This window comes from Mandrillus leucophaeus, unplaced genomic scaffold (assembly GCF_000951045.1).
Source record: "Mandrillus leucophaeus isolate KB7577 unplaced genomic scaffold, Mleu.le_1.0 Scaffold455, whole genome shotgun sequence".
Lineage (NCBI taxonomy): Eukaryota > Metazoa > Chordata > Mammalia > Primates > Cercopithecidae > Mandrillus > Mandrillus leucophaeus.
Genome location: NW_012104865.1, coordinates 838,327 through 865,277, shown reverse-complemented (window position 1 = coordinate 865,277; position 26,951 = coordinate 838,327). Strand labels below are relative to the sequence as shown.

The 26,951-nt window shown below is 39.1% G+C and overlaps 2 protein-coding genes across 2 annotated transcripts; both read right to left on the bottom strand.

The window, feature by feature from the left end:
* Positions 1-12,566: 12,566 nt before the first annotated feature.
* On the bottom strand, positions 12,567-15,316 carry MYF5 (myogenic factor 5). Its single transcript, XM_011994384.1, has 3 exons — positions 14,670-15,316; positions 13,800-13,875; positions 12,567-13,386 (listed from the first exon to the last, which is right to left on the bottom strand). Exons 1-3 carry the CDS (start codon positions 15,168-15,170, stop codon positions 13,196-13,198), a joined length of 768 nt encoding a protein of 255 aa, XP_011849774.1. The 5' UTR covers positions 15,171-15,316; the 3' UTR covers positions 12,567-13,195.
* A 7,482-nt stretch (positions 15,317-22,798) lies between these two features.
* MYF6 (myogenic factor 6 (herculin)) lies at positions 22,799-24,780 on the bottom strand. Its single transcript, XM_011994383.1, has 3 exons — positions 24,046-24,780; positions 23,668-23,758; positions 22,799-23,431 (listed from the first exon to the last, which is right to left on the bottom strand). Exons 1-3 carry the CDS (start codon positions 24,562-24,564, stop codon positions 23,313-23,315), a joined length of 729 nt encoding a protein of 242 aa, XP_011849773.1. The 5' UTR covers positions 24,565-24,780; the 3' UTR covers positions 22,799-23,312.
* Positions 24,781-26,951: the final 2,171 nt, after the last annotated feature.

The following is a 26,951-nucleotide window of genomic DNA, read 5'->3' as shown; positions in this document are numbered from 1 at the left end:
ACAGGAAAAATCCTGAAGCCAGTTGCATATCAGAAATGGCATCCATTAATCTCTCTGCCAAGCAGCATAAAGTAAAAAGGCATTTGAAAGGAGTTGCCCTTAAGAATGGAGTCATGGTTTAATGCGTTTTGTTTGGGGCACCTTCCTTTTAGAAGCCAGCACCTGCAGCAAACTGAGAGTTGCTGCTTCTGGGAGTGGACTAGGTAATGATACTGATGACATTTATGACCCAACATTTCAAGAATTAATTTACAATGGAAATGGTTGTTAGTGCAGTGAATACATCATTGCAGTGAAAGATTGACTCCCAGTTTATCAGCTATAAACTATGCAGCCCAGCTTAAATCCTTTAGAAGGCAAGCATTACAGGCATTACTCATGGTTATTTGGGATTCAGAATTCTCTGGGAGGATATTTGAAATATGAAGGTATATGCCACTGTAATACAAACAAGAGCAAAAACCTAGAAAATGATTTGGAGGGAGAGGGAAGGTAGATGGAGAAATGTATTCCAAGTAACCTCTCTGTCTCTTTTTCTCCTCTGGCCAGATTTTCTATGGAAGCCACAAAATCTCCTTCCCAACAATTTCCTATATTCTAATTTTCTACCTTAGCAGGGTCCCACCAAAACATTTTATTCATTGAGCTTCTGTTTTTGATCTTCTTCTTCTTCTTTCTCTTCTTCCTCTTCCTCTTCTTCCTCTTCTTCCTCTTCTCCTTCTTCTCTTTCCTCTTCTTCCTCTTCTTCTCCTTTTTTTCAACAGGGTCTTACGTTGTCACCCAGCAGGCTGCAGTGCAGAGGCATGACCTTGGCTCACTCTAGCCTCAACAGTCCAGGCTCAAGTGATCCTCCAGCCTCAGCCTCCTAAGTAGCTGGGACTACAGGTGTGTGCCACCATGCCTGGCTAATTTTTTGTATTTTTTGGCAGAGACAGGGTTTTGCCATGTTGCCCAGGCTGGTCTCGAACTCCTGGACTCAAGTGATCTGCCTGCTTCGGCTTCCCAAAGTGCTGGGATTACAGACATGAGCTCCCATGCCCAGCCTCATCATTTTCATCAGAAAGAATTTTTCTGTAAATCTATTAGAAAAATTCACACTAAGTGTATATCTTTTTTGTGTGTGAATATTATGAAAATTTACAAGTGATTCATTGCTAGCCTTCAGAAAAGACTAGTATTTTCCTAGAACTTCTTACATGTTCTCCAAATTACTTAAAGTATCTGTTTATTTTTTCAGGAGGAGATGTCTCTGTTCACTGAAAAAAAAAAAAAAAAAGACTAGATAATAAGCCCACATTTAAATTTAGACTAGATTTTTGAATATGTTAGTGAGACATGGTATAATTGCAAAAATTAATACAAATTCTGGAAAGGGGGTTAAGATAAGCTATTATACTGCAGTAAACTAAAACTAATAGCTCCACTGGAAGGCTCGTGAAAAGCAGAGTTATTGTCACAATTATCAGTATCTATTCTTGACCTTAAAATAGACTTGGAATAAGTTCTGTGATTTAAATTAATATTTTTCTATCTTTAAATTAGCATGGTCTTTGTCAGAGATTGCCTGAGTATAAGTAATACCTTTGTGGAAGAACAAATCTATAGGGGGTGGTCTGAGTGATCACGGGGGCATTGGGGAAAGAGATATACTCCAATTAGCTTTCACAAAGCTTTTTGCCAGGGTTCTGTATGATCTCAGTGGGATTTTAGTACATCTGGTAAGCATCCTAATGTCCACCCTCTATATCTCTCTCTTCTACCCTAATTTATCCTTCTGTCTTTCCGTCAAATCTAATGAGATTCAACGTACCCATATGCAAACAACACATGGAACATTAGGGCTGCTTTCAAAGGTTAACTAACTGAAAAGGAAATTACAGATTGGAAAATGTTCATATAAGGAGAGTTTATATAAGTTTCAGTGAAACTGTTTTGTTTCCATTATTAAAATACCCATTTAGAAAACTTGGAAAAAAATAAAAAATAAAAAACAGTGGGGCAATTATTAATATATCTATAATTCCCTCATCCAAATGTGTACTATCTATTTTTATATGTTGATAACTGGAAATAAATAGTACAAGTGTTACATCATAGAATTTGCAGAATCCTATAGAATGTCATTACTTTTCACTGAACATTTACTGGAAGCAAATACATAAAGTGATAAAGAATACTCCATAAAAATAGAAGTCTTTCATATAACTTATCAACAAGTGATGTGGCTCATTGAGCAAACCTAGAATGGACATACTGGAGATGCTCAACCCGTTGTCAATGTTTCCAAGTGCCACAGTAAATATAACACATGAAACTTAATAGCCATAATTTTAAGAATTAACCTCCTGAGAGGACTAGACTAACAGTTAGAATCCTACGTATTTTAACTTCAGTGAGTAAGAAGTCTTGATGCAGCACTCTGTTTTGTTGTGTGTTGGTTTTAAAAAAGATAGCTTTGCCTACCACACTGTAGCAAGAATTAAAAATGATCTTGTCACCTATGCTAGAGTAGGCATTTGAACCTAGATGGATTGAGGAATACTGTGATTGTAGAACACTTATACTAGTCACTAGTACATGATTTCAGAATATAACTTGACTATTTTTCTCTAAGAGTCACTAGAAAGTAGTTTTAGTAATACTTAGGTATTACATGCTCCCATATTTACTAATATTCCAGAGTTAAGTTTTTATTGTGAAAACATTTTAAAATTACAGAGTCCTTAGTTTATAACTAAAAAAATAAAGATAGAAGTTCAGAAGGTAGATGGGATAAAGAAGATATAGTTTCTGATGTTAAAATAAGATTTTATTAAAACTTTAAATTAGTCAAAATAAAATGAATAATGATTTTAGGTAATTTATTTAAGTAACTTGTATAATAGAGCAATCTATAAGTTTCCATATGAACATTAATATCTGCTTGGAAATTCTAGTGTTTGTTAAACAGTTTGAAACTATTCATTTTTGAATTTTGATTAAGTATTTATTGCTAGGCAGGAACAAAAAAAAAAAAGGAAAATTCATATGTTTATGTTTTCTCTAGTTCTGCCTGAACAACTTCTGGCTATGGTAGTTAGTCTATCACTATTGCTCAAGCATCTTAAATTAAACCAGACTATCAGCTGAGTCAACAGTTTTTTAGATCCCTAGATTAAGAATAATTTGGTATATGGGAAATATTTCTCACAACTCCTTCCCTCAGCATTTTATATGAATTCTGCTGTTCATTAATAGATTAAAGACAATCAGATCCAAGTATGGTGTGCATTCTCTGTACTAGGGACTGATTTCAGAGCATGGTACATATTATGTATAACTCAGCCTAAAACCATCTTGAGAAGGTAGGTATTGAGGACTCTGCGTACAGGAGGGAAAGTAGATTGGTCAATTTATAAAACAGGAACTTGCGACTTGACCAGGGTCACTCTTCAAAGCTTATTCTCTTAGCTATCATATGTATTGCTTTCTAGATTCTTCATGTTGGATCAAAAGACCATAAAAAGTCCCCAGTGTGATATTAAAAAACTCTTAAGTTGTCAGATCACATCTTGAATTTGATTGGCAATACTGACTTGAATCCTGCAGTCATCAAGGATCCTAAAGACTTTATAACAGTACAGAACAGTTAACCTTTCTGTCCTGGCCAGAAATCTAATTTGAGCAATTTTACTTTGATGCTCTATTTTTGATTAGTTAAGCCATTCATCCTGTTTGACATTGTTGTGTAGTGTTGCTATGCTTATTTTAACCAGCTGTCACATTCCAGCCCAGAGGTGGGTGAAATGATTTTTGTTTATATGTAATTTGAAAAGGGCTTTTAGATGCCCTGAGTTGGCAATATGTCAATGTTAAAGACCATTTATCCTTCCAACTTAGCAAGCCTGAAAGACTTTCAAAATTCCTTATGTAACTTTATTAAAAAATTACTTCTGCCATTCAATTGTTGGCAAACTTTTTAATGCAACTATTTCTAACTCTGTTATTAAGCCTGTGATTGTAATTATGCTGTCCTTGCAGAAGATACTCATTTTTTATGTTGAAATGATTCTAAATTTGTATCGGACTACTCATATCATATATCCTGTCTTTCTGAAAGAAATTATAGCATTTAAAACAGGATGGCTTTTCTGATCTACATGTATATATGGAAAGAAATTTAAATTCCTCCTATAGAGATTTTACTCATGTATAAATTGATATGAGAATACAAAAATTTATTCAATAAACATTTCTTTTATACCCTTTTTGTGTCTGAATCAAGACAAAGTATTAGGGATTGAGGGACCCGTTCTGCATTCAGGGAATGCATAAACTAATAGGAAAAAAAAAGCAAATAAATAAAACCACTCTTAATATTCTTTAGCCATAAGCTAATTCTCCCTCCAAAATGTGTTACTAACTAAAGTCAATGGAGTTTTGGGTTTAGTGGCCCAAGAAATCATCACAATTCTCCTTGTCGCTTCCCTGTGTAGATGGCTCATCTTCCCAGCTCTGATTATCCCTATTCAGATAATAAAAAAACAAACAAATGATTCTAAAGAATAACTTTAAAAATCGGTAATTTCTTCAAGAAAAAAAAAATCCAACCCCAAAACAGTCAATCTCTTTATCATCATGTATACAAAACAACCAGTTAGTTGTTTTACTTGAACTTTCACTTAACAAGTCAGTTTAACATCTGGACATACAATTGGTTTGAATAAAAAGCATTATCTTCAATGATAAATTAATGATCTTATTTTCAAATTATATATACTTTAATTTGGAGATTCATTTTTCAAAAACAAAGATATTAGCCGGGCATGGTGACATGGTCCTGTGGTCTCAGCTACTCAGGAGGCTGAGGTGGGAGGATCGCTTGAGTGCAGGAGGTGGAGGCTGCAGTGAGCCATGATCATGCCACTGCACTCCAGCCTGGGTGACAGGGTGAGACCTCATCTCAATTTAAAAAAAAAAAAAAGTATTTATTTTCTGTTATCACCATTACTTGATTATAACATTATGGTTTTATCAAAATTGGGATTCTTAAAACACATTATTCATACAATGTAGTTCTTTAGGAGAATCATATTTACTTTCAGTGACCTGAATATGCGATTACAGTTCTTCACTTTTTGTATCACATTTTAACTGAGCACACGAAGTGCTAACAGAAGGAAAGTGTTAACATTTAATTGTCTGTGAAATATTTTCAGAGTTAGCTTTGGTGTGAAAAAACAATAGTTACATAGAAAAGTGTAATGCTGTAAAGTTGAAACATCCAACCCAATGGAAATTTTTTATCTGTAAAGAAGCCACAATAAAGAGTCTTTAAAGTGCATCTCTGATAAGATGAAGCTTTCACTTTCTTCATTATTTACTTGTTCTTGCTTATTTTCATATTTACCTGTTTGTTATACCACCATTCCTTTTTTAGTGACTCATCTGCATTGCCAACCTGATTAACCATTCCCTAGTTAAAAGAAAAAAAAAACAGTAATTGGTACATACTCAAGCTGAGTTAACTCAATGCAATTTATCTGGATGAAAAGTGAAAAAGGCAGTCAATCAGTTAAAAGTTTCTAAATGTTTGATGGTGACATATCATGTAACCTTAACATCTGGATGACTGGATTTTAATCTTTATATCCAGATGTCTGGCATCAGGCAGACAGAACCTCAGTGGTTCAATCAGTCATCAACTTTCATTGAGTACCCGCCTTGTGTTGTACAACTCAGTGAGGGATGTAGAACATCACCTTATGTGTGGGCTCTTAATTAGTCCTTCTTATTCTTAATCCTCTTAATTAGTCCTTCTGACTCTATTCTCTCCTCATTCCAAAATACCAGAATACTAAAACACCCATCATAAAATCTTAGTTATTTGCCCAAAATATTTGCCTTGCCTCAGGTTTCCACTGAACTTTGGCGGCTGCACAGAGCTGTAATAGGAGAGTTATAAGAACCCCACTTGTAAATTGATCATGTTACACACACTCTCTATGTGTAACCCCTTACTCTGCAATAGCCTGGAATCACTCATACCCAATTCCTTGAGCTGTTTTTATGCTTGTTTATGTATAATGCATATCAGACCCAAAAACACTTACAGGTCATAGTAGTCACTCTATGCATGAGGGTAGTTTTCTAATCAACCAGTGATCAACATTAATAATACTTGTCAAACCCAGTTTCCAGTAAAAAAAAGAAAATTTTAATAACTGTGCTTTATAAATTTATTTTCTTAACACCACATTTCCTTGACTCTAAAATCCCATTGATCATAAGAGGTTCAACTTGAAACAATTTTTTGCCTAAAAAAGAAGTTCTATTTCATTAAATGTAGGCAAAAACCATAAAACCCAGCCTGATTTTATAAATTTTACAGTGCGAAAAATCATGCTTCCTGAAGAAATACAGTTTTGTTTCTATTGCTAGTACTACTATTACCTCTACAATTCCCTTTTGCCTTATGTTCCCAGCAAACTAAATTAATTGCTTTGAGGAAAGGGAGGAATCTAAAATAATTCCAAAACTTTCATCAAATGATGCCACACGATGAAATAAAATGTGTAGAATAAGATGAATTCAGTTCTGTCCATACTGAGATTGACATCAAGGGGGAAATGTTTAGTTGGCCATTTAAAAATATGAACGGCCCTCTGTAGAGAAACCTGCAGATTAGCATTTGGAAGCTGTTTTAATGTGATTTTTTTTAGTTGCAGATCCACTTAAGCTATTTCATATATAGGAGACATGAGGAGTCATAAAAGGAACCACTTGAGCCCATAGCTACTAAAGCTGGAAGATATTTTGAGAATCAAGATAGTTTCAAAGAGTCCCACATGAGAAGTTTGTGAGTCTTTATTCTAAGTCTCAACCATTATGTTTTCTTTTTTGAATTACTGTTTGATAAATATTTGTTATGTATTAGTCCCTTGGCTAAGCATTTTATGTTTTATCTCATACAATATTCACAATTCCTGTGATTTATACTCTATTATTTTATATTATCCACATTTATAAATAAGAAACAGTTTTTGAGAATTTAAGCAACTTATCTAAGTTCCCTCAGCTAGTTAGTGGTAAAGCTGGGATTTAACCTCAGCTTTTACCCAAGGCCTCAGTAGGACAACAGTAGGCACTTAGTAGGTACTATGCCTTATTCTGTCGCTGAATATACCTTACACTACTCTCCACTGGCCTCTTCTATTCCCCTGTAATTTCAGCCTGTGTATGACCCATCCTAATCTCTCTAGGCCCATCCATATTGTGACTTTTCAATTTAAGTCTCATTGTTAACTGGTGATTTATTTCTCTGTTTGTGAAAAAAAAAGAGTCTACTTATCTCAAAGCATATATTTGAATTAAACTATGCAGTTCATAAATATTGCTTAGTCTATATATTTGTTGTCCTCAGGTCAGGTGCCTATTCTTCACTGATTAACTGTTATTAAAAAGACCAGTCAGGCCAAACAGAAGCTGCATGTGGGGTAGCTTCCTTAAGAAGAGAGTATGAATGAGGCAATAGTAGAAACATCTCTACAATAAAAGACAGAGAGGAGGTGAAGCTATGGGAATTGAAAGGACTACAGCAGACCAAAAAGAGAGGTGTCCACATAAAAAACCTAAGAAATAAACATAACAATTAGCCAGAGTAAGAGAAGTCAGTGCAAGAAATTAACATGAAACAGAAAACTAAGAGAACCAGTAGAAAAATGGAAAATGATGTTAAAAAATCCTATGAAGATTTTGAAAAAAGAGAGTACATTCCACCACAACAAATGCTTCAGAAATGTCAATTCATTTATTTTATATATATACATACACACATGTGTATATACACACACAATCTATCCTGCTATAGTAGGATAGCATATACATATATATATTATATGTATGCATGCACAACTGTAAATATTTCCTACTATAACCAGGGGACAACAGGGTTGGGAAAGAACAGGTCTTGTTGCTTTCATAGAGGAGGGAACAAATGTTAATCATCACAAAAATTAATACATAATTTCAATGATGAGACATAACACAGAGAAAAGATACATGGTACTTTCAGAGCATAGACTAAGAGTACCTGATACTGTATGAGAGTTCAGGGAAAACTTGCCTTAGAATTGATGCCTAAGCTGCAGTTTAAAAGATGAGTGGGTATTTACCAGGTGAAGTAAAGGGGAGAAGAGGTTTCAGTCAGAGATAATGGTATAAAACCTCTTTGGCAAAAGGGAGTATGATGACTGATCAAAGTCACTTCTGTGGCTGGAGTGGAAAGAGTAGACACTTGACAAGAAAGAGCTAATGCTAGAGAGGTGGATAGGAGACTGACACACATGTTTGAGGGTCATGTTAGAGTCTGCTATTTTGTTTGAGAGGTGGATAGGAGACTGACACACAAAACTTTGAGGGTCATGTTAGAGTATGCTATTTTGTTACCCTACGTGCAATAAGCTGGGAGGGAAAACGGAATGGTTGACATAATCAGATGAATATTCTGAGACAATTTCTCTAGCTGCAATAGGCAGAAGAGATCAAAGAGTGGTATTATACAAGATTATTTCTGTTTCAGTTAACAAAATTCCCACTCATACTGGTTTAAGAAAAAAGACCATGTGTCGGCTCCTACATTGTAAAGTGTAGCCAAGAGCAGATATTCAGGCATTTGGGGATCTGGATGCTCAATGATGTTTTCAGGAATATCTGCATCACAGCTCTGCTTTCTACTGTGTTGCTTTATTTTTAGGCAGGATCTACTTTTTTGGGCGTGAGATGACAGCTGGCAGCCTGATATATAAGATAAAAAAATCTCATATATTATTACCCCAGCAGAAACAGAACCTCCTTTTCTCTGTAGTTCCAACAAATATCCCAGGACTGACAATTACTGAACAACTTGGATCACATGTGAATCCATGAAACAATAACTATAGTCAAGGAAGAGGATATAGTCATGGTCAGAGAAGAATGACTTGCTCAGTTCTAGAGCCAGGTGGTACTGTGAATCCCACCTGAACAACACGACCTGAAAAGAGGAAATGAACAATTTCCACAGAAAAATATGGATGCCATCACCAGAAGTGGAAGATTTAATTATGGAGGGACAGGTTAACAGGATCTTATGATATCCCTGAAATGAGATAGCCATAGTTCGAATTAAGGGTAAAGAGTAAATTCATAGGCTTTCGTAATTAATTGGACAAGACAGTAAGAGAGATGGAGATATCAGGAATATGCCCTAAATTTCATGTTTAAATAACTGGTAAGGTCATTCATGGAGAGAGTCAACACTGTAGGTGAGCCAGGTTTAGAAGTAGGGAGAGAAGGGAAAGATGATGAGTTTAATTTGGAATACCTTGAGTTGGAGGTGCCATTGAGACTTATGAGAGACTTTAAGAAGACAGTTGAATAAATAGGACTGAAGATCAGGGAAGACGTCTCACCTATAGGGATAAGCTTCACTCAGGACTGGAACAGTCCACTGGTTTAAAGGTTATCAGTGATCATGGACAGTCATAAAGGCAGAAGCCTGATTACAGTCAATGAAATGGATAAAAGGTGAGGAAATAGAGACAGCAAGTGTATACTAGTCATCGTGGTAGTATTAACTATGTATGCAAATTTACTACTATTTCCTTCCTTGAAAAATAGAGTTTAATTTGCTTCTTTTGGGTTCTGGGCTGGTCTTAGTAACTTGCTTGACCAGAAGAATGTAGTAGGAAAAATGTTCTGTCACTTCCAGTGCTACATCATAAGAAGACTTCTAACTTTTGCCTGAGCCTCCTGGAACACGTGTTGTAAAGAAGCCCAAATAATCAGCTATGTCTTGGGCCAATTATTAAACTCCTTAAACCTTAGTTTTCTTATTTGCATAATGATAAGCACAGCACTCAATATTTACCAGTTGCTGTTGTATCACTATTTTCTGATTAATCTGTAATGAAGTGAATTTGTAACGTAAGTAGAGATAAGATTTGGCTATTTTCCCCTTTACAGAGGATTATTTTTATAATATTTTGACCTTACAATAATTTTAGCATTCACTGTTTATAATTTTTATCATAAACCAACTCACTAGTCAACTAAAATATATACAATTAAAATTCTTAAAAGAAATAAATGTGATATCCTGTGCTTTTTGTGACAATGTAGGAACATTCAGTGGTGATATTTTCAGGAGTACTTTGCCATTCAAGCCGGGTTTTTCTGAAGTTACAAATAGCCATACTGTAATATCATTTCCAGAAATACCACTTCTGCAAGTCAGAGAATTAAATGACCAGTTTAATCTAGTAACTGTTATAACCCCAAAGAGAGAATTTCAGGAAATACCACTCTCAGATTAAGTATTCCTAAGAATGCCATCTTAAAGGGGAATTTATGGGTATAATATGGCTAATTTTATCTAACTTGCATCTTCCAAAGGAGAAGAAAATAAGGACAATTGAGACACCACATCTGGGTATATATAACAACTTGCATCCACATAGCACATACAAATTTCTGTAACTTCCCTGGATGCGGTTTTCATATATAACTCAGGAAACATGTATTTTGCAGCCATGAGAGGAAAGAAGACTCTTTTGACTCTCACTTCCTCAAAACCTCTTCCCTGTACGCTTGCAGATGGGGAAGGGAACATTGTCCTAGTTGCTCTTAGAAATCCGACTTGGTTTGCTGCATGTTTTCCACCAGCTGAGGTGAAGTGGGCTAATACAAACTCAGAAACCCAAGTGTTCACTGCAGGAGATTTACAGATGACAAAATTCCATCCTTACTTCAATCTTTTGTGAGTTCCATTTCTTTTTTCTCCCTACTTTTTAAAAGAAAAGAAGACTTTTCTGGATCTGAACCACTGGAAAACCAATTTCCAAAGGTCCCTTGTCTAAAAAGAAGTATGCATGACTGCAAATGCTCTGTTATGCTGGGCAGACGTCAGTCCCCAATGTTAGTACATTGAAAATGAGATTAACTGAGTAACATGGAATGGAGAATATTGTTTTAAATCGTACATTGAGCACCCTTTGTATTACATCCAGACCACCAAAAAGATTCTAACTACTTTGAATTATCATTATCATATTCATTGAGAATTACGTATGCTTGCAAAGTTATAAAGCCATTGAGCTTTGATATGAAAAAGTTTAATTTTCATTCACTTGAACCCATAATTTCATATTTCTGCTTAATTATATTAAATGAAAGAAAATATGGTAATGTGCTTAAAAATTGAAGTTTAAAAAACTAAACCAATATTTGAATTTTTTTCCTGTCTGATTCTATTAAAAACAACACATCTCCAGTGTCTCCGTAGAAGTATCAAAAGGAGAAAATATACCTAGCACAGTTTCTAACAAAAGTGAATAACCCAGACTTATGTTGGAAATATACACAAATCTCTATCATGCCCTCTTGAATTCTCTTCATGCAAAATCCTCACACTCTCAAATCATGAGTAAAGACTTATATCTGTGTGCTAAAAGTCAGTGTCCCCTGTCAGACCGTGATGCTAACAGAGTGACAGTGGCCATTATATTTTTTAACTCAGCCCTTATCCCTCCCTTATGGAATGATTCCCATTCCTTTAAGCTTCATGACTGCATAAGCATGAGCAAATCACATCAGAGAGAAAGAGAAAGCTTTCTGAGAACAGTGGCATTGCCAAGCTCTAGTAAAGAGTCTGTATGCTTTTTAAAAATTAATATATGTAACCACAAATCCTTAGGAATTTTAAACTAACGTACATATAAGAGGATTAAACAGTTATCAATATTTGTTCTCTGCAAACAGCTACTTTAGATACTTTAAGGATCTCTTTTTAAAATCTCTCTCAATGATAAACCTGTGAGAATTATCCCAATCATTGTCTCAACCTAATTTTCCACTTAATTGTTCAATTTTTTCATACCAGTTCTTTCTAGAGGAGATTTAGGGTGATGAATACGAGATACGTCTGTTTTACATACACACATGCACACACACGCATACATGATATGATTAATACAATAAAATTTAAAAGGCTGTAAAAAGGAGGAAGACAACTCAACTCTGGCTCACTTCAGTATAATTTGTGTAAGTTTTCTTATGTTGGCACTCTGGCGATATAAATCAACCCAATACCTTTAAATATTTTATTGACAATATTAGTGTATATTATCAAGATATTTTCAGGCAGGTAGAAAAAGTAAATATGACTTAACTCACGCCTTCTATTGTACTATAGGTATTAAGATGATGTAATGTTGTATAGTCTTTTTTAAAAAAGCATGTGTTATTGTCCTGAATAACCTCTATCTTCCCTTCCCACACAAATGATTTGATAGTATATGGTACAGTTCTAAGATAAAGGAAAAGTTTCATTTAGCAGGTTCACTTGAAATATATTTAAAAGAAAATATGATATTTTCATTTGTGACATCAACAGGACCTAAACTGGGTTAATGAAAATGATAAATATTCAGATTTATCTGAAAAGCCAACTGTTTAAGAATTTTCAGCCCACACGTAAAGATTTCATGTCAATGAATAGTAATTCCATTAGGAGTGTTCTTTTAAAAGATCATGAGCCAAAATATTTCTTGTAGTAAAAAATTTTATTTATGGTGGAATTTCCAAAATTTCTTATATCTTGAAATTATCCACAAAGTACTATTTTGTGCTTACATTTAAAAGATACATTTCTTACAAGAAAAGATCAAAATATATACATTAGGCAGTATTGTTATATTTTTATTTAATACAATATAACTAAAGGATTAAAGAGAAAAGAAATAGTTAAAAATATTTAAAATTCCATTTAACTGATTCTCAGCTGTTTTAATGTTTTAAAGAAAAAAAATAAAGCTCTAAACACCAGAGATAGTTTGATGAGCAATATTACATATATATATACACATATATACATGTGTATATATATAGCATTGCAACAAGCTACCCTCAATGAATTGCCCCCTATCAGAAATACTATTATTGGAACTATGTGTTAATACCTAAAGCAAAGAAGAATAAAGAAGAAGAAAGTATTATTTGCAATGATGACTTTTTAGTTAAATACACTTTCTTATAAAGTGGCAAGGTAATCTTTACAAATTTACAACTGAAAAGAAATCTTTATATACATGTTGTCTTGGTTTGGGACTTTTTGAAGCCTTCTTCTTTCTGTGTATTAGGCCCTCCTGGAAGAAGTGATATAGACCAGAAAATTAGTTCATAGCACATGATAGATAAGCCTGGAACTAGAAGCCCCTGGAGTTGCAGGCTGTGAATCGGTGCTGGCAACTGGAGAGAGAGACGCCGGATCCTGGAGAGGCAACCCAGGTTGCTCTGAGGAGGTGATCCGGTCCACTATGTTGGATAAGCAATCCAAGCTGGATAAGGAGTTTTTATCTGTGGCATATACTAAGGATACAAGGAGAAAAGCATTAAAAAATAATTAGCCCAAGATAGACAGACTTGCTTATGTTGCTCCTTAAACTGTGGGTCAGCTCCTCTGACACTCAGAGGTCAGGTGGTCACAGAAACCCTAACATAGAAATTTGCAGCAAATATCTGGCAATTCCTGAGGGGTAGAGGTACAGAGTGGAGAAACCCCCTGATAATATTTCAAGCGACAGTGTGTGTGCATGTGTGTGTGCGTGTCTGCTAGGGGGATTTGGAGCAGAAGATGTGTTTATTTTGCTTTGCCAAAGCCTCCCTGTAAGAACCATCACTTCCATTCCCTTCCCCAGTACTGTCAGGAAGAACAGAATTTTATAGGCTGAATTGTCAGATTGAACCAGTCTTTAAACTCCTGTGAAGTTATCAATTCTTACCATTTGATACATCAGAACAGTAGATGCTGTCAAAAGTGCTGCTCTTTCTGGACCAGACAGGACTGTTACATTCGGGCTATAATACAAGACACACAACAAAGTTTGTTTTCAGGTCTTGGCAAAAGATGTTCTGACCAACGGTGAGGCTGTGCTTGCCCACCAGCTCTGTAACCGAACACTGTCAATCACCTTCACTGCCTTGATTTAGGAAGAGCTAGCCCTCTCCAAATTCCCAGGGCACTGAGGTCAATCTCTGTGCTTGAAGAAGAGGAGGGCAGCAGCAAAGGGAAGAGGGGGTGGAATTCAGCAGCAATGTGCATTGGGTTAACCATGCAAAATGGATTGGAGTAGAAGAAAGCCACACTAATTCAGGGAAAGAACACTTTCCCAGGACAAAAACACATTAAAACCTGGCAGCCTTGGAGCAAACGCCCTCTACAAAGAATGCATCAACATCTTTCAGCCAGGCCTCATTGGAGCAGGAACTGGGGTCATGTGGGTATTTCTTTCCATTTCCTCATTAAGTTATAAACGGTGCCTTTAGATATTAGTGTAGCGCATGATCCACAGATGGCATATTTTGAAAATAAATTCAGGAATGGAGAAAACATGTGAGTGATCATTCACAGCCACCTATCTCCCTTGTCAACCCTCGATTACAGTGTACACCTAGAACCTGCTAGAAAGTCAAACTAAAATCTTGTTCAGCAGCGGTTTGGGGAGTCTTTCTAAATGTGGACCCCTCTCTTATTTTAAAGCAACTCATCATCTGCCTCCACCCCACTCTCCCCGCTACACCTGGTTAAATGAGGTGTAAGGACTTCAGAAAAGATTAGGGTAGCCTAGCTAGGTACCAGATCTATTGCTTACCATGCCATCAGAGCAGTTGGAGGTAGGGCTGGTGGGCTCTGAGCAGCTCTGTCCCGGCAGGCTATAGTAGTTCTCCACCTGCTCTCTCAGCAACTCCTGTAGGCTCTCGATGTAGCGGATGGCATTCCTGAGGATCTCCACCTTGGGCAGCCTCTGGTTGGGGTTGGTCGTGGTGCACCTCTTGAGGGTTTCGAAAGCCTGGTTGACCTTCTTCAGGCGCCTCCTCTCGCGCATGGTGGCTGCCTTCCGCCGATCCATGGTGGTGGACTTCCTCTTGCAGGCTTTGCAGGCCCACATGAGGCAGTGACCAGCCTGGTGGTGGCCGGTAGGCGCTCGCACGTGCTCGTCCTCGTCTGAGCCCTGCAGCTCTGCTTTGTGCGCTCCGAAGGCAGCCACTCGCGGCACAAACTCGTCCCCAAATTCACCCTCGGGGGACGGGATGCAGGAGCCGTCGTAGAAGTACTCAGAAGGTGAGAACTGGCAGCCATCCATCACATCCATCCTGCAGAGAGGCAGGCGGTGCACCTGGACGGCAGCGAGAGGGATAGGGAGAAACGCGAGCCTGGCGCCTCTGCCGACGGGCGAATCCCGGGCGGAGCTCCCTGGTCTCTGGCTCCGGTAATTAACAAGGGCAGACGCCTGTTGGCCTGGGTCGACAAGCTGGGGTTGGGGTTCTTTATATATTCTTTCGGGAGGGAGGCCGGCCCCAGTGGCCAGACACTATTAGCATATCCCACCGCAACCCCCGCAGGGGCTGTCTGGACAAACCTCCGCCTTTGCTCTAGAGACAATCAGCTGTGTACTGCCCCTTTTGACTCTAATGGTTTTACTGCATTTCTGCTGGGGCGAGAGTGGGTCCCCAACCTGCTCATTTGCACTCTCTAGATAAGCTAAAACAAGGGATTACTTCAGGAGTGTTCCACACAAAAGTAACGAAGGCAGTCCAACTTTTTGCAATTGCACACATATTTTAAAATAGTGACAATAAATAGAAATCCCTTTCACTGGCACCAAAAGCTGACCTGCCCTCCCAGTCCTAGGCATGAGGAATCACCTGATTTGGAGGTGTTTGTTTCTCTTTTTCGTGAACTTCGATTATCTCGAAAATTTTTTCCAGCCATTGGATTGAATAATGGTTGCTAAAAACTTGAAGTGGTATTTTCAAACTTGGAGTGAATATAGGGTTTGCCTTTTAAAATCTATTTTGTATAGCTTCAGATGAGTAAAATTTTGCTCTGATTGTCATTTATTCTAGGCTCTACCTTATTGAGGGTAGGGAGGGAGGTTTCTTTTCCCATGAGGGGGCTTGCTCTGAGTTCTCCCTGTATGTCTGCTCATCTAAAAGGAGGTGGGGCACAGGAGGGCCAGGTGACCAGGAACATTCCTCCCGTCCTTTCTTCCTTCCTTTTGCCCTTCTGCACAGTATTTGTTGAGCACCTTCTCCTTTGTGCCAGGCGCTCCCTAGATCCTGAGCAGGCCAAAGACCTGCATTGAAAGTGTCTCTGAGATTTCTAATAGAAGCCCAGTTTTCGATGGCAAACTCCCTTTCCAGGGGGCGAGTCTCCTTTCTCCCTCTCTTTCTGCTCCGCCCTGTCATTTCTACAGACTAAACAGCCAAGCTGGGCTTTGGGGTTGCTAATTTTCTGCTTTCAGGCAAACTAACACCGTTACAGATGCGTCCCAGCTGCTGCCACTGCAATCCTTGACTCGTGTAAAATTTCCAACTCCTCAAACCAGGAGTAACTTCACACACTTCAGTGACAAAAGCCTTCCAGAAAAGCAATCACAGCAGGGTCTTTGGAACTTCGATGGATAGAAGGCAAGAGGGGAGGGTTGTCATTTAAGTGAGAATGAATCTATTACTCAGCTTTTACCAATCCTCCTCCACCCTTAATCCACTTTCAGGTTACTTGGGTTGGGAGGCGCTGTTTATATTTAGGAAAAGCAGTTACTTAAGGTCTACACAATTAGTCTGGGGTTTTGGACTAGGTCTTGTGGCCCAGTTAAAAGAAGCCAGAGTGTTCTCAACTCAACCTAGGGTCACCCAGTTCAATAAATATTGTGGCTCCAAAGTTATTGGGAAGAGGAGGGAGTCTTCCTTCCTAATATTGTTATTATTATTATCATCACTATTTCTTTCAGTGAATGGAACTTTGTACTTTTTTTTTTTTTTTCCAGAATTATTTTCTTAAAGCAACCTGGTTCATCCAGCATCTTTAGGGGCCAGAGAAGTATCAACCTTTTCAGGGTGAGATCTTCTCTCTAAAGTGAAGACCTTGAAAACCAGAAGTGGGAGAGTGACACTGTCAGTCACTAAGGTTTGCTAGCCACATCATTGCTGTCTCCTCTCTTCTGTCCTGTCATTTCTAAGACAAAGATCTCTCCTGAAAATCTCCCTCTCACACCAATGGGCTGCTTAATCATCTGACCAGTGGGAAATCCATCTGCACCTTTTTTAGGGCTATTAACAAGTCTATGCCTTTGAAATGAATACGGTATCCAGGGCTACGCCGGATAAAAAGAGGCAAGTTCAAGAAGAACCCAGGTGGAAACTAAGATGCCATCCATGCTGGTGGAAACATTCAAATGCACAGCAAATGCAAAGCACATTGCTACCTCTGAAATACAATAGTGGGTAGATATCCTCCCCCAGGAATTCTCAGCCAAGTCCCACAGTTTCTATCAGCAGCCATATGACCACTGTTTTATTTTTTATTTTTTGGCTGTGGAGTCCACAAATGAGCTCAGACTTGTGATTTGGACACAAATAAACTTGGTCTTCAAAGTCTGAGTGAAAGTTACAGGTTACGCTTCTGCTCATCTTTCAGCTAATTTCTGAAAGCACTTACTGTGATTTGTACTCAAGCCCCTCAGCGTGAAATATTTTTAACTAACAATTATTGAGAAGTTTCTATTTGCCGCGCACTGTTCTCAACCCTTTCCATAGATTAACCTAACAATTAATACTCCAAACCACCCTGTGGGAGCTATTATTGGACCCATTGTAGAAAGAAAGTAAACCCGAGCTCCAGGTACTAGGTTATTTGCCCCAAGGTCACACAGGATTGGAAACTAGGCATCCTGTCATCACAGCTCCTACTCCTAGAGGTGATTTTGTTCGTTTTCTTCTTCAATTAATTTAGGCTCCGTGCGCTTTCTTAGCGCTCCAGAGCATAAACTTACAAAAGCTGGCTACTCAACATCTTTCCCTGGTTCCCGTGCCTGGGAAGACGCTGTCACTCAGGACCCTCTGTCAGTAAGGGCAGTTCTCAGAGGTTAAAGCTGTCTTTGGTAAGGTGATCTCAAAACAAAGTTACCAGAGTGCCGCGAGCAACTGGAACTAAAGAAGCCGAGAAAACACAAGCCCCCGGCGGCTTAATGGGACTTGCTAGCAGGAGAACGGGGTCCGGAGTTGAGAGCCCTTGGGACGCAAGTGCTGAAAATAGGATCTCAGAGCACCAAAGTAAAAAGAAATAAGACAAAACTTTTAAAATGCTGTCAGGGGCGAGAGAAGAAAGAGAGACAGAGAGAGAGAGAGAGAGAGAGAGAGAGAGAGAGAGAGAAGCAATATGCTAAGAAGGTAGGCAATCAGCACCACAAAGATGGCCAAGGCGTCCCGATTCAGGAGCGGTCGCCCTGCTCTTTTCTCAGGGGAGACCTGGAAGGGGAAAAATAAAGAACTGGGTGAGCAACATAGAGAAAAACTTTTTTTTTTTTCTTTTTTTTTTTTAATGCGTTGGCCAGGGAAGCATGTAAAAAGTTTTAAAAATGGCTCTAAAAAGATCTACTCAGGGCACCCTTTTGTACTCAAAATAGGACTAGATTGGCTTTTGCTCCTTACACAAAGAATCAAAATAAGTTTTCCACTATTTCTGCAGAGAAGTGAATTTCTTGCATGCGCAGAAAACGCACATTTATTTCATATGTAAGCAGGTTGTTAGAAATGACACTCCAACACTGTCTGCTAGGAAAGTCTAACAGTGGGTAGATGAGGGGAAGAAAACCCAGTCACCTCTGGTGCTATAAATGGATACCCACAAAGGCTCTGGTGAAGTAGATTTTTTTTTTCATTTTATATTCTGAAAAAAATAAATACATTTGATTTTCTTACAATTTAGAATTATAACCAGGTTCTAATTGCAATGACCTTTAAGTAACATCAACTTTTTTCTCTTTTTTTTAAGTGAAATCTGTGTTAGTTTAAGCATTTTGGCAACACATTAATAGTGATGGACAGACCACACCAGCAAAACGATTCTCATACCTTCCTCTTCTAGTAAATTTTGCCCACCCTAGGCTTTCTGCATTATTGAAAATTCTCTATGCTTTTCTTAGAGGGAGAAAACAAATACATATAGAAGGATACATCCATTCCATTTCACTTCTGCCCCTACCTGCAGATCCTTATCAACTCCTGTACTAAGGGAATTGTTCTTGATATTTTTTGTATTATAGATGACTTCACAATGTGCTAAACAATTGCAAACTGCTATTAGCTCTGGGAATCAGGCACACCTAAGTAAACACATTAGTACCTGCCAGAGCTGCTGGAAGAATTTGTGAAGACAGCTGAGGAAGACATTGGCCTCTGCTTGAATTAGAGGACTTCCAGGAGAGATCAAAGGCCTAAGTAAGGACATTTAGCAGCCTTGAGAGTACAGAAAGTAGCCAGTTCTTACAGCGTTACCTTTGTTGCAGCACATGGCATAGCCATTCCATCTCAGAGTGACTCTGAACTAGGCTTGCAAAAAATTTGCTTTTTTCAGAGTGAAACGTCTATGATGGAGGATCATCTTTTATAAGTTTAATAGTTTAAGAGAGTGACTGGAGGGGCCTGTCAGAGAAATAGCTTGGTGGTTTGGCTCTTTGAGAAAATACTATGTTATTGATAATTTATCAGTGCATTGAATTTGGCAATTAGATATTCAAAGTTTAAACAAAAATGTTAAAAAAAATTTCAGCTATGGTGTTGTGGGAGAGCGATTTGAAATGATGAAATGGGATAAAATATTACTAGAAGATAAAAACAACTGGGTAAACTAACTTTAGTAAAAAAAAAAAAAGTCTTAATAAGGATAGAGGTCACTTTCAGCATCCCCAGATTTCTCTGCTAGTTTCAGAAGTAGTTGTGAACCGTAAATTCCAGCATTCCCTCCACCCCCAAAACATACGCAATAGTTTGGAGAAAAATAAATAAGACTGTTAGACATAAGGGGATTTCCAGTGTTCAGGCTTGGAATTCAGTGATCCAGGTATTAAAATTAGTATGAAAGCCGACATTTGATTTTCTGCAAATTATTTCTGTAGTAATATAATAAAGAAAATCGCTCATTATTTTGTACTTGATAGCTTTATACCTGCCTCTGGAAAGAGGCTTGAATTTAATCCCAAATTGCTTATCTTTACCAAGTTATTATGTCTTGATTTTCTGCTTCCACAGCCCTGTTTATTTTGGCTTTGGCCTCAGTAAAGATTATCATCATTAATATCAAACAAAAACATTTTAATTGCAAACACACCAAGGATTTCATTGGAAAGCCTAACATGTCATCTGTAGCAGTGGAGGTCACATGAAGTCTTTGGGAAATATTTGCTCTATTTAATGAAGAGACTTCTATAGGCAAACTTATTCCAAACAATTTCTCAAGTTACCCAGCTAAGAGAGATAGAAAGGATTTGGCTTGCAAAGACTGAATAAAATCCATCAACAAGTAAAGTCCATGAATTAATAAAAGCATTCTGCTGTAGAACCATTTATAACACAGATCTTACTATAAGTATATGCTAAATTATAAATTAAATGAGTTCACTTAATCAGTTACATTATTTTATTTGTGTTGCATAATAAATTTGAATTTTAAAAACTGAAGTGTACATATATACAATTTAGGGAAAAACCCTATTGATTCTCAGGGAGAAAATGATGGGTATATAATAAGCATAATTAATGGGCATAGACACTACCCAGACATATTCACACATGTTTTGGTTGGATAATTTGAAATGCTTTACCACTTACCTTTTTAACTTACTGCTCTAATTTGGAGTTCACCAGCTAGCCACTCTTGAGAAAGAGCTTTTGGAAAACAAATGTCAAGGAGAGCCATATTTTTCCCCAGACCGTAAGATGTTGCTTATTAATTTCCCAAGGCAAGCTGGGCCCAGTGGAATGGGCCTGTAGTCCCAGCTACCTGAAAGGCTGAGGCTGGAGGATCACTTGAACCCAGGCGTTCAAGCCTGGGCAATAGGGGACACATCACCCCTTAAACAGAAAAAAAAAAAAAAAAAGGAGGAAAGAAATTGCCAATGTGCCAAGGCATCTCTTTCACAGAACATGATGGTTAAGAATACAGGCTTGAATCCATTGATAATTGACTGGCTCTGAATCCTGGCTCTATGCAGTACTTAACCAAGTGCAGGAAACTCTGTTCCACGGATGTTCTTTAAAGTAAAAGTAATAGCAGTACCTCTCTCATCTGTTGTAGGATTATGAGTTAATATTTAAATAATAAGAATGGCTCATTTATGTTGCTTTTGTTCTCACTGTTGTAAATACTTTCCCCAGTCAGGGCAAAGAAAGGCTGAAGAAACTATGGCTTTTGGTGGAAGAAAAGGGTCTTTGAATTGACTAATGAAGAAGAGAGCTGGCATCTAGCGTTTATTTTGTGCCATTTTGGCTAAGCACTTCACATGTGTTATCTCAGTGAATCTTCACAACCTCCGGAGGAAACGGGACTAAGAATGAGCAGCGACTAGGCCTAGACAGTGGCAGCCTGGATTCCATCTAGGTAGTCAGCCCCACTCAGGCTCAGCAGTTTGCCTCCGCTAAATCTCCCACCTGCCTCTCCCAAAACTTTAAAAGAGATTGTATGTCGATGTCAGCTTCCACTATGAACCTTTCTGCATTTCAAATGTATGTTAGAAGAAATCTGAATTTCCCTTATACTCAGAAAACACAGTGACTATTATGGGCAAGATACAGCTCTGTACCTGCAGGGGGCGCTGTCTGTGGTGCTATCTGCGCAACAAGAAGGTCCAGCCTCTGGAGGGTTAGGAAGGAAACGGTGGGCTGGGAAATACTGAATCCGATTTGATTTTCACATCTGCTAACTGATGACTAGCTGTTCGGGGGGAGGAGGAAAGGTAGAAGTTCAGTGGTAGGGGAAGGGAGTGAAGGTGCCACCTACAGAATCTAAGAGAGAAGTTGCAATTCAAAAGAAATGGCTTCCTCCTCTCCTCTGCCTCACTTCCCACTGTGTTTCTTGGTGGTCGTTTCTTCCTAAGGTTACAGGATAAACAAACCTGGCACACGTTGTAAAATCCGCATGGTGAGGAGCTCCTGGGGCTTCTAGCCTCTCTGGGGCTTTGCTGTTTGGCCCGGCTAAGAGGTTGCATGTGTGTTGTTGTTGTCTTTTGTCCTCAACCATTGAAACCTTCCCTCACTCTAAGCAGCCCTCCCTTCAAAGCAGCCCACCCCACCTCCAGAGACAGATTGCCCATTTCTTTTATCTTTTGTGTATGGAAAACAAACCCAAGCCAAACGAGGCCTTGAGGATATTCCAGTCTGCTAGGGACCAATCTAGTTCAAGAAAACTGGGGAGGGGGCCCCGAGATCCGACCCTGAGGCCAGTGCAGCCCCGGGAACTCCAGAGCCACACTTCAGGACAAGAGCGACCTGGGAAGGATAAGAGGGACGGCAATTTGGGGGTCAATCCGCTGAAGATCTTTTCGGGAAATGAGCACAGCTTTGGTGTGGTAATTTCTTGCAACCATATTTTCCTAGATTGAGAATTCCATTGTTAACTTTGGGTAAGTAAATCTCACCCAGTTCTCCAGGTATAGGAGTGTAAAAACAGACGGAAAAAGATGCTGACAAAAGGAAAATGACATTTTTCTTTTGGGCACTATTCACTTCCAATGACAAGTGTGAGGTCTACGACAGATAGAACAGTATCCAGTTTAATTCAGACTAAGGAAAGCCAAATTTCCTCCCTTTCAATTGGCCTGTAAGAAAACACCCAAATAAATGGGCTTGTGTGGTGTCTAAATTAAAATATGGCTCCTCTTTATTTTTGTATACATGCCTCCAAACATATTTTTCCAGTTCCATCAAACTAGGACCAACTTTGTTCATACAGAAACTTCTTTTTAATATTACAATACTAGGATCCTCGCACATTTTATATACATCATTCCACATTTAAAATATATTTTAGGTTTACATAAAAAATGAAAGTGCTAAACTATTTACAAAAAAACATTAAATACCCCTAACATTAAATGCAACGTTCCCACTTTAGACAGGAATGAACTTCTTTTGAACATGGCACAAAAGGATCACCGTAATAAAAGTTAATATATTATAAAATCAACCAAACAAAAACAAAATAAGGAGGCTAGACCTAAGCCACTCGAGGTTCCAAAAAATAAAAAATAAATAAAAGCCCAAGGCCGAAAGGCTTTTTCATTTGAGCCTGACAACAGTTTTCGCAGTGTTTCTTTGTGAATGTGTCTCCTTCTCTTTCACCTTTTCGGTCTAGGTTCCTAAATGTTAATATAATGTGACCCAGTCTAAAGGATTAGGCCAGGAAGCGTTGGTGGGATCTTCCTGCTGCGTGGAGAAGGTCTCAAGCGCCGGTCCAGTTACTTCTCCACCACCTCCTCCACGCAGGGGAGTTTGCGTTCCTCCGAGGAAATACTGTCCACGATGGAAGAAAGGCATCGAAGGCTACTCGAGGCTGACGAATCAATACTTGCTCCTCCTAAGTGCAAAACACACACACACAAACATAGCACCCAAAAAAGGAAAACGAAGCAGCTCCGCGCCCCCGCGCGAGGCCGCTTTGGCGGCGCAGAAAGGCCTGGTCCCTGTGAGCAAAGAGCGCCCTTTTCGCAGGGTGCGTCCCTGCTGTCGCTTCAAACCCTCTCGGCCCGAGCATCCTATCCACCTCCCGGATTTTCTCTGGTGCGGCCCAGAGCCCTTTCTTTTACTTATTACCTTCTTTAGCAGTTATCACGAGCCCCCTGGAATGATCGGAAACACTTGGCCACTGGGAGCTGCAGGTGCGCAGGAAATCCGCACCCTCAAGCTGGAGGGAAAACCAAAGCAGCAGCAGATTAGGAAAGAAACATCGGTTCCGGGGGTGGGGTTGGGGAGGGGGGGCGGCTTTCCTGCTTCCTCGGGCAGGGTACGCATTTCCTGCCTATTGCAAGCACCCGGTCTTCTTGGGCCACTGGGGGTTCATTAGAGACGGAGCGGGAGGGGCGGGCGAGAAAGGGGGAAGGGAAAAAAGACCAAGCAGCTGGAGGTTAAGGCCCCGAGGAAGGCGTTTAATTAGCCTTTGCATTTCCCTGCCCCGGCAGCATCTAGGCTTACGTTTTCTTGCTTGGGTCTGTAGCTGAAGGGGTCCACCCCCAGCTCCTGCATTTTCTCCTGCTGATCCAGCCTGTGCAGCAGGTCCTGCAGCCGCTCAATATAGCTGATGGCACTCCGCAGAATCTCCACCTTGGGCAGCCTCTGGTTGGGGTTGGCCACAGTCCGCCGCTTCAGTGCCTCGAAGGCCTCGTTGATTTTCTTTAGCCTCCTCCTTTCGCGCAGGGTGGCGGCCTTTCGCCGGTCCGTGGGGGCAGATTTTCTCTTGCAGGTCTTGCAAGCCCAGATCAGACACTGGCCGGGGCAGTGTGGAGGCTGCAGGCCCGGGGGCGCCAGGACGTGTTCCTCTCCGCTGCTGTCGCTCCCCGCTTCCGGGGGCATTTGGTCCTGGCAGGGGGACAGGGTACCATCACTCCCTGGATACAAAGGAGAGCCTTCTGCCACTTCTAATGGCTGCAGAGTAACATTTTCCCCATCCAAGTAGAAAAAATAGGAGCCAGTTTCAAAAAGGTCCATCATCATGTTCTCCTCCTTGGCCTCTGACTCGATCTGAACTGGGTGATGGACTCAAAAACCCAGAGGAACCACCCAGATGGCATTTAATTAGTGCAGTGACATAAGTCGACCCAGCTTTATATATAGTAGCTCCTGAAACTCAATCCAACTTTTAGCTGTCATGGAGCATCAGTCTCCCAATGTGATTGCAGCTAGTGCTCTCTAGAACATCTAGTTTGAAAGAAAACTGAGAAGTGTCACCTCCCAGAGTATTCTGACCATCTATGTGCAGACCAGGTTACACAGAGAGAATCACATAATTTAAACAAAGCATTGAACGCTTCCATTTGGGGCAGTTTAGATACTAACCTGCTTACAGGACAACTTCAAAACAACTGGGGATTAACATTGCCCCACTCCCCTCCCCCTGTGCTCATCTGAATTCTAAGTATAGACCCATGATGAAAGATTTCAAAGGCAATAGCCGTTGCTCCAAAATAGCCGGGTTAATATTTGCAGAGTGTTTCAGCTCCTTTCTCTCTCCTGCCTCTCAAAAAGATGCTATTCCTGTGATTAAAACCATTACAGTCCTTCAAAGGTTATACATGACTTTCAGGCTTCAGCCTCAATAGAAGCAGGTAAATCTCTTTCCTCTCTTTTACTAAGGCTGCAAGATGATTTGGGAAATGGAGGGGGTGGCTGAAGGGTTCTCACATCCCGTGATACTGGATGAAATGATTCTCTGGGTCCTTCCATAGAGACTGTCCTTGACTATCTTTTTTTTTTTTTTTTCCTTTGGGGAGAGGGGCAATCAGGATTTGAATTCTGTACCCTTCCATTTGTGGAGCAGTATTACATATGTGGTAGGGAGTGGGATAGAGGATGGGGTTGCAATACATGTAATAAGTCCTCCTTAAAAATAGGTTTAGTGAAAACAAGACTCACAGCTACTTGATATTTCAACATTTACTTGTGGACCCTTCCAAGGTGCCTCTTTTATGATTCCAGTGCTGAACACTGTGTGCTCACCATTTTTTCTTTTGCATTCTTACTATCCATTGACTCCAAATAAGTTGTTTGATGGGATTTAAGTGAGAAAGGTTAGCAACCAAGGCATGAGCAAGAAAACAGCATTTTTTACATTGCAGCTTGCGCATGGTCCATAAAACATGTATTGTTCTTCGGGAGACAGTACAATACGAAGGTGAAGTGCAGGGGCCCTAGATTCCAAAGAACTATCAAGTCCTAGCAAGGTTAATTTCTATGTATATATCCATGGGTAAGTACTAGATCCTGATGTCTTCAAGATGATAGTGGTTTCCTTACAGTAAGGATTGGTGAGGATTTAATCAAATGATACCATGCATGTGAAGCACGTAGCACATAGCTGCTTGATGAACAACCGTAGTTATCATTTATAGTATAAAGCCATGTTAGGGCAAAGACCCGTTCCTGTGGATGAAATAAAGCCTAGCTGTTGGAGAGGTTTTTTTTTTTTTTTTTCTTCCCTCCGTCTCTTTTGCTGTTCTTTCCTTTCCTTTCACCTTTCCTCCTAGAGCTCTGGAAGGACTTCCTGGCTGTAACTGGCCTTTGGGATGACAGTCAACCTTGGTTTTGGTCTTTATAGTCAGTGCCTGAAAAACTACATGGAAACATAAAATCTTATTGCTCTACCCCAAGCAGTAGTGATTATAAGTTGTGTTCTTTATGACTTTATTTTAAAAAATGAATAAAGATAATGCAGGAAATCAACAGTCAGGTAATTTAGAAATTATTAATCAAGTGGCCTATTCTAGAAGATGATTCTTCACACTTTCTATTGAGCCACAGACTGGGATGTTAAGGTTTGATATTTTTGGCTGTTTTTATTCCTTATCAAGTTTAATAAATATTCTTAGATTTTTGGAATGGTAGGAAGCAGAGAGAAAGTTACAAGAGGCCAATACTTCTTCTGTGACCTTTTTTTTCTATTTTCACCAGTTTCTTGGTTGCTCAAGTCAGCAATTAAAACTGCAGATTGAAAGTTTCAGCAACTCAGGGTATAATCTAACATCTATTATAGAAAATTAGCTTTTGCTCTCAACCACACTTTATGTTGTCTTTTGTAAATGTGAAGACAATTTGAAAAGTTAACTAAGATTATTATGATAAAAATCATTAAGATCATTAAGATAAAAATGACTGATTTTTTTTTATTTGGCATTTATTGGGTACCTACTAAGTGCCAAATAGTGTCCTGGGTGCTAAGAATAAAGCATTAAAAAAATTGTCTCTTCTCATGGAGTCTGAATCTAAAGAAGTGAGTTAAATTAACAGACCAAATGGGAGAAATAGCCTTGGAATTGGGATGGGGAAGGCCTAGATTATAGTCTTTGGGGGCCCGTGAGGATTTAATGAACCCTACTATCTCAAAT

Coding starts and splice junctions, on each gene's coding strand:
- MYF5 (XM_011994384.1), bottom strand. CDS start 15,170: ATGGATGTGATGGATGGCTGCCAGTTCTCACCTTCTGAGTACTTCTAC. Junction 13,876..14,669: donor CCAACTGCTCTGATGGCATG/GTAAGCAATAGA, acceptor CTTGTATTATAG/CCCGAATGTAACAGTCCTGT. Junction 13,387..13,799: donor CTGTTCTGATGTATCAAATG/GTAAGAATTGAT, acceptor TTGTATCCTTAG/TATATGCCACAGATAAAAAC.
- MYF6 (XM_011994383.1), bottom strand. CDS start 24,564: ATGATGATGGACCTTTTTGAAACTGGCTCCTATTTTTTCTACTTGGAT. Junction 23,759..24,045: donor ACAGACCCAAGCAAGAAAAC/GTAAGCCTAGAT, acceptor TTTTCCCTCCAG/CTTGAGGGTGCGGATTTCCT. Junction 23,432..23,667: donor CGTGATAACTGCTAAAGAAG/GTAATAAGTAAA, acceptor TTTTGCACTTAG/GAGGAGCAAGTATTGATTCG.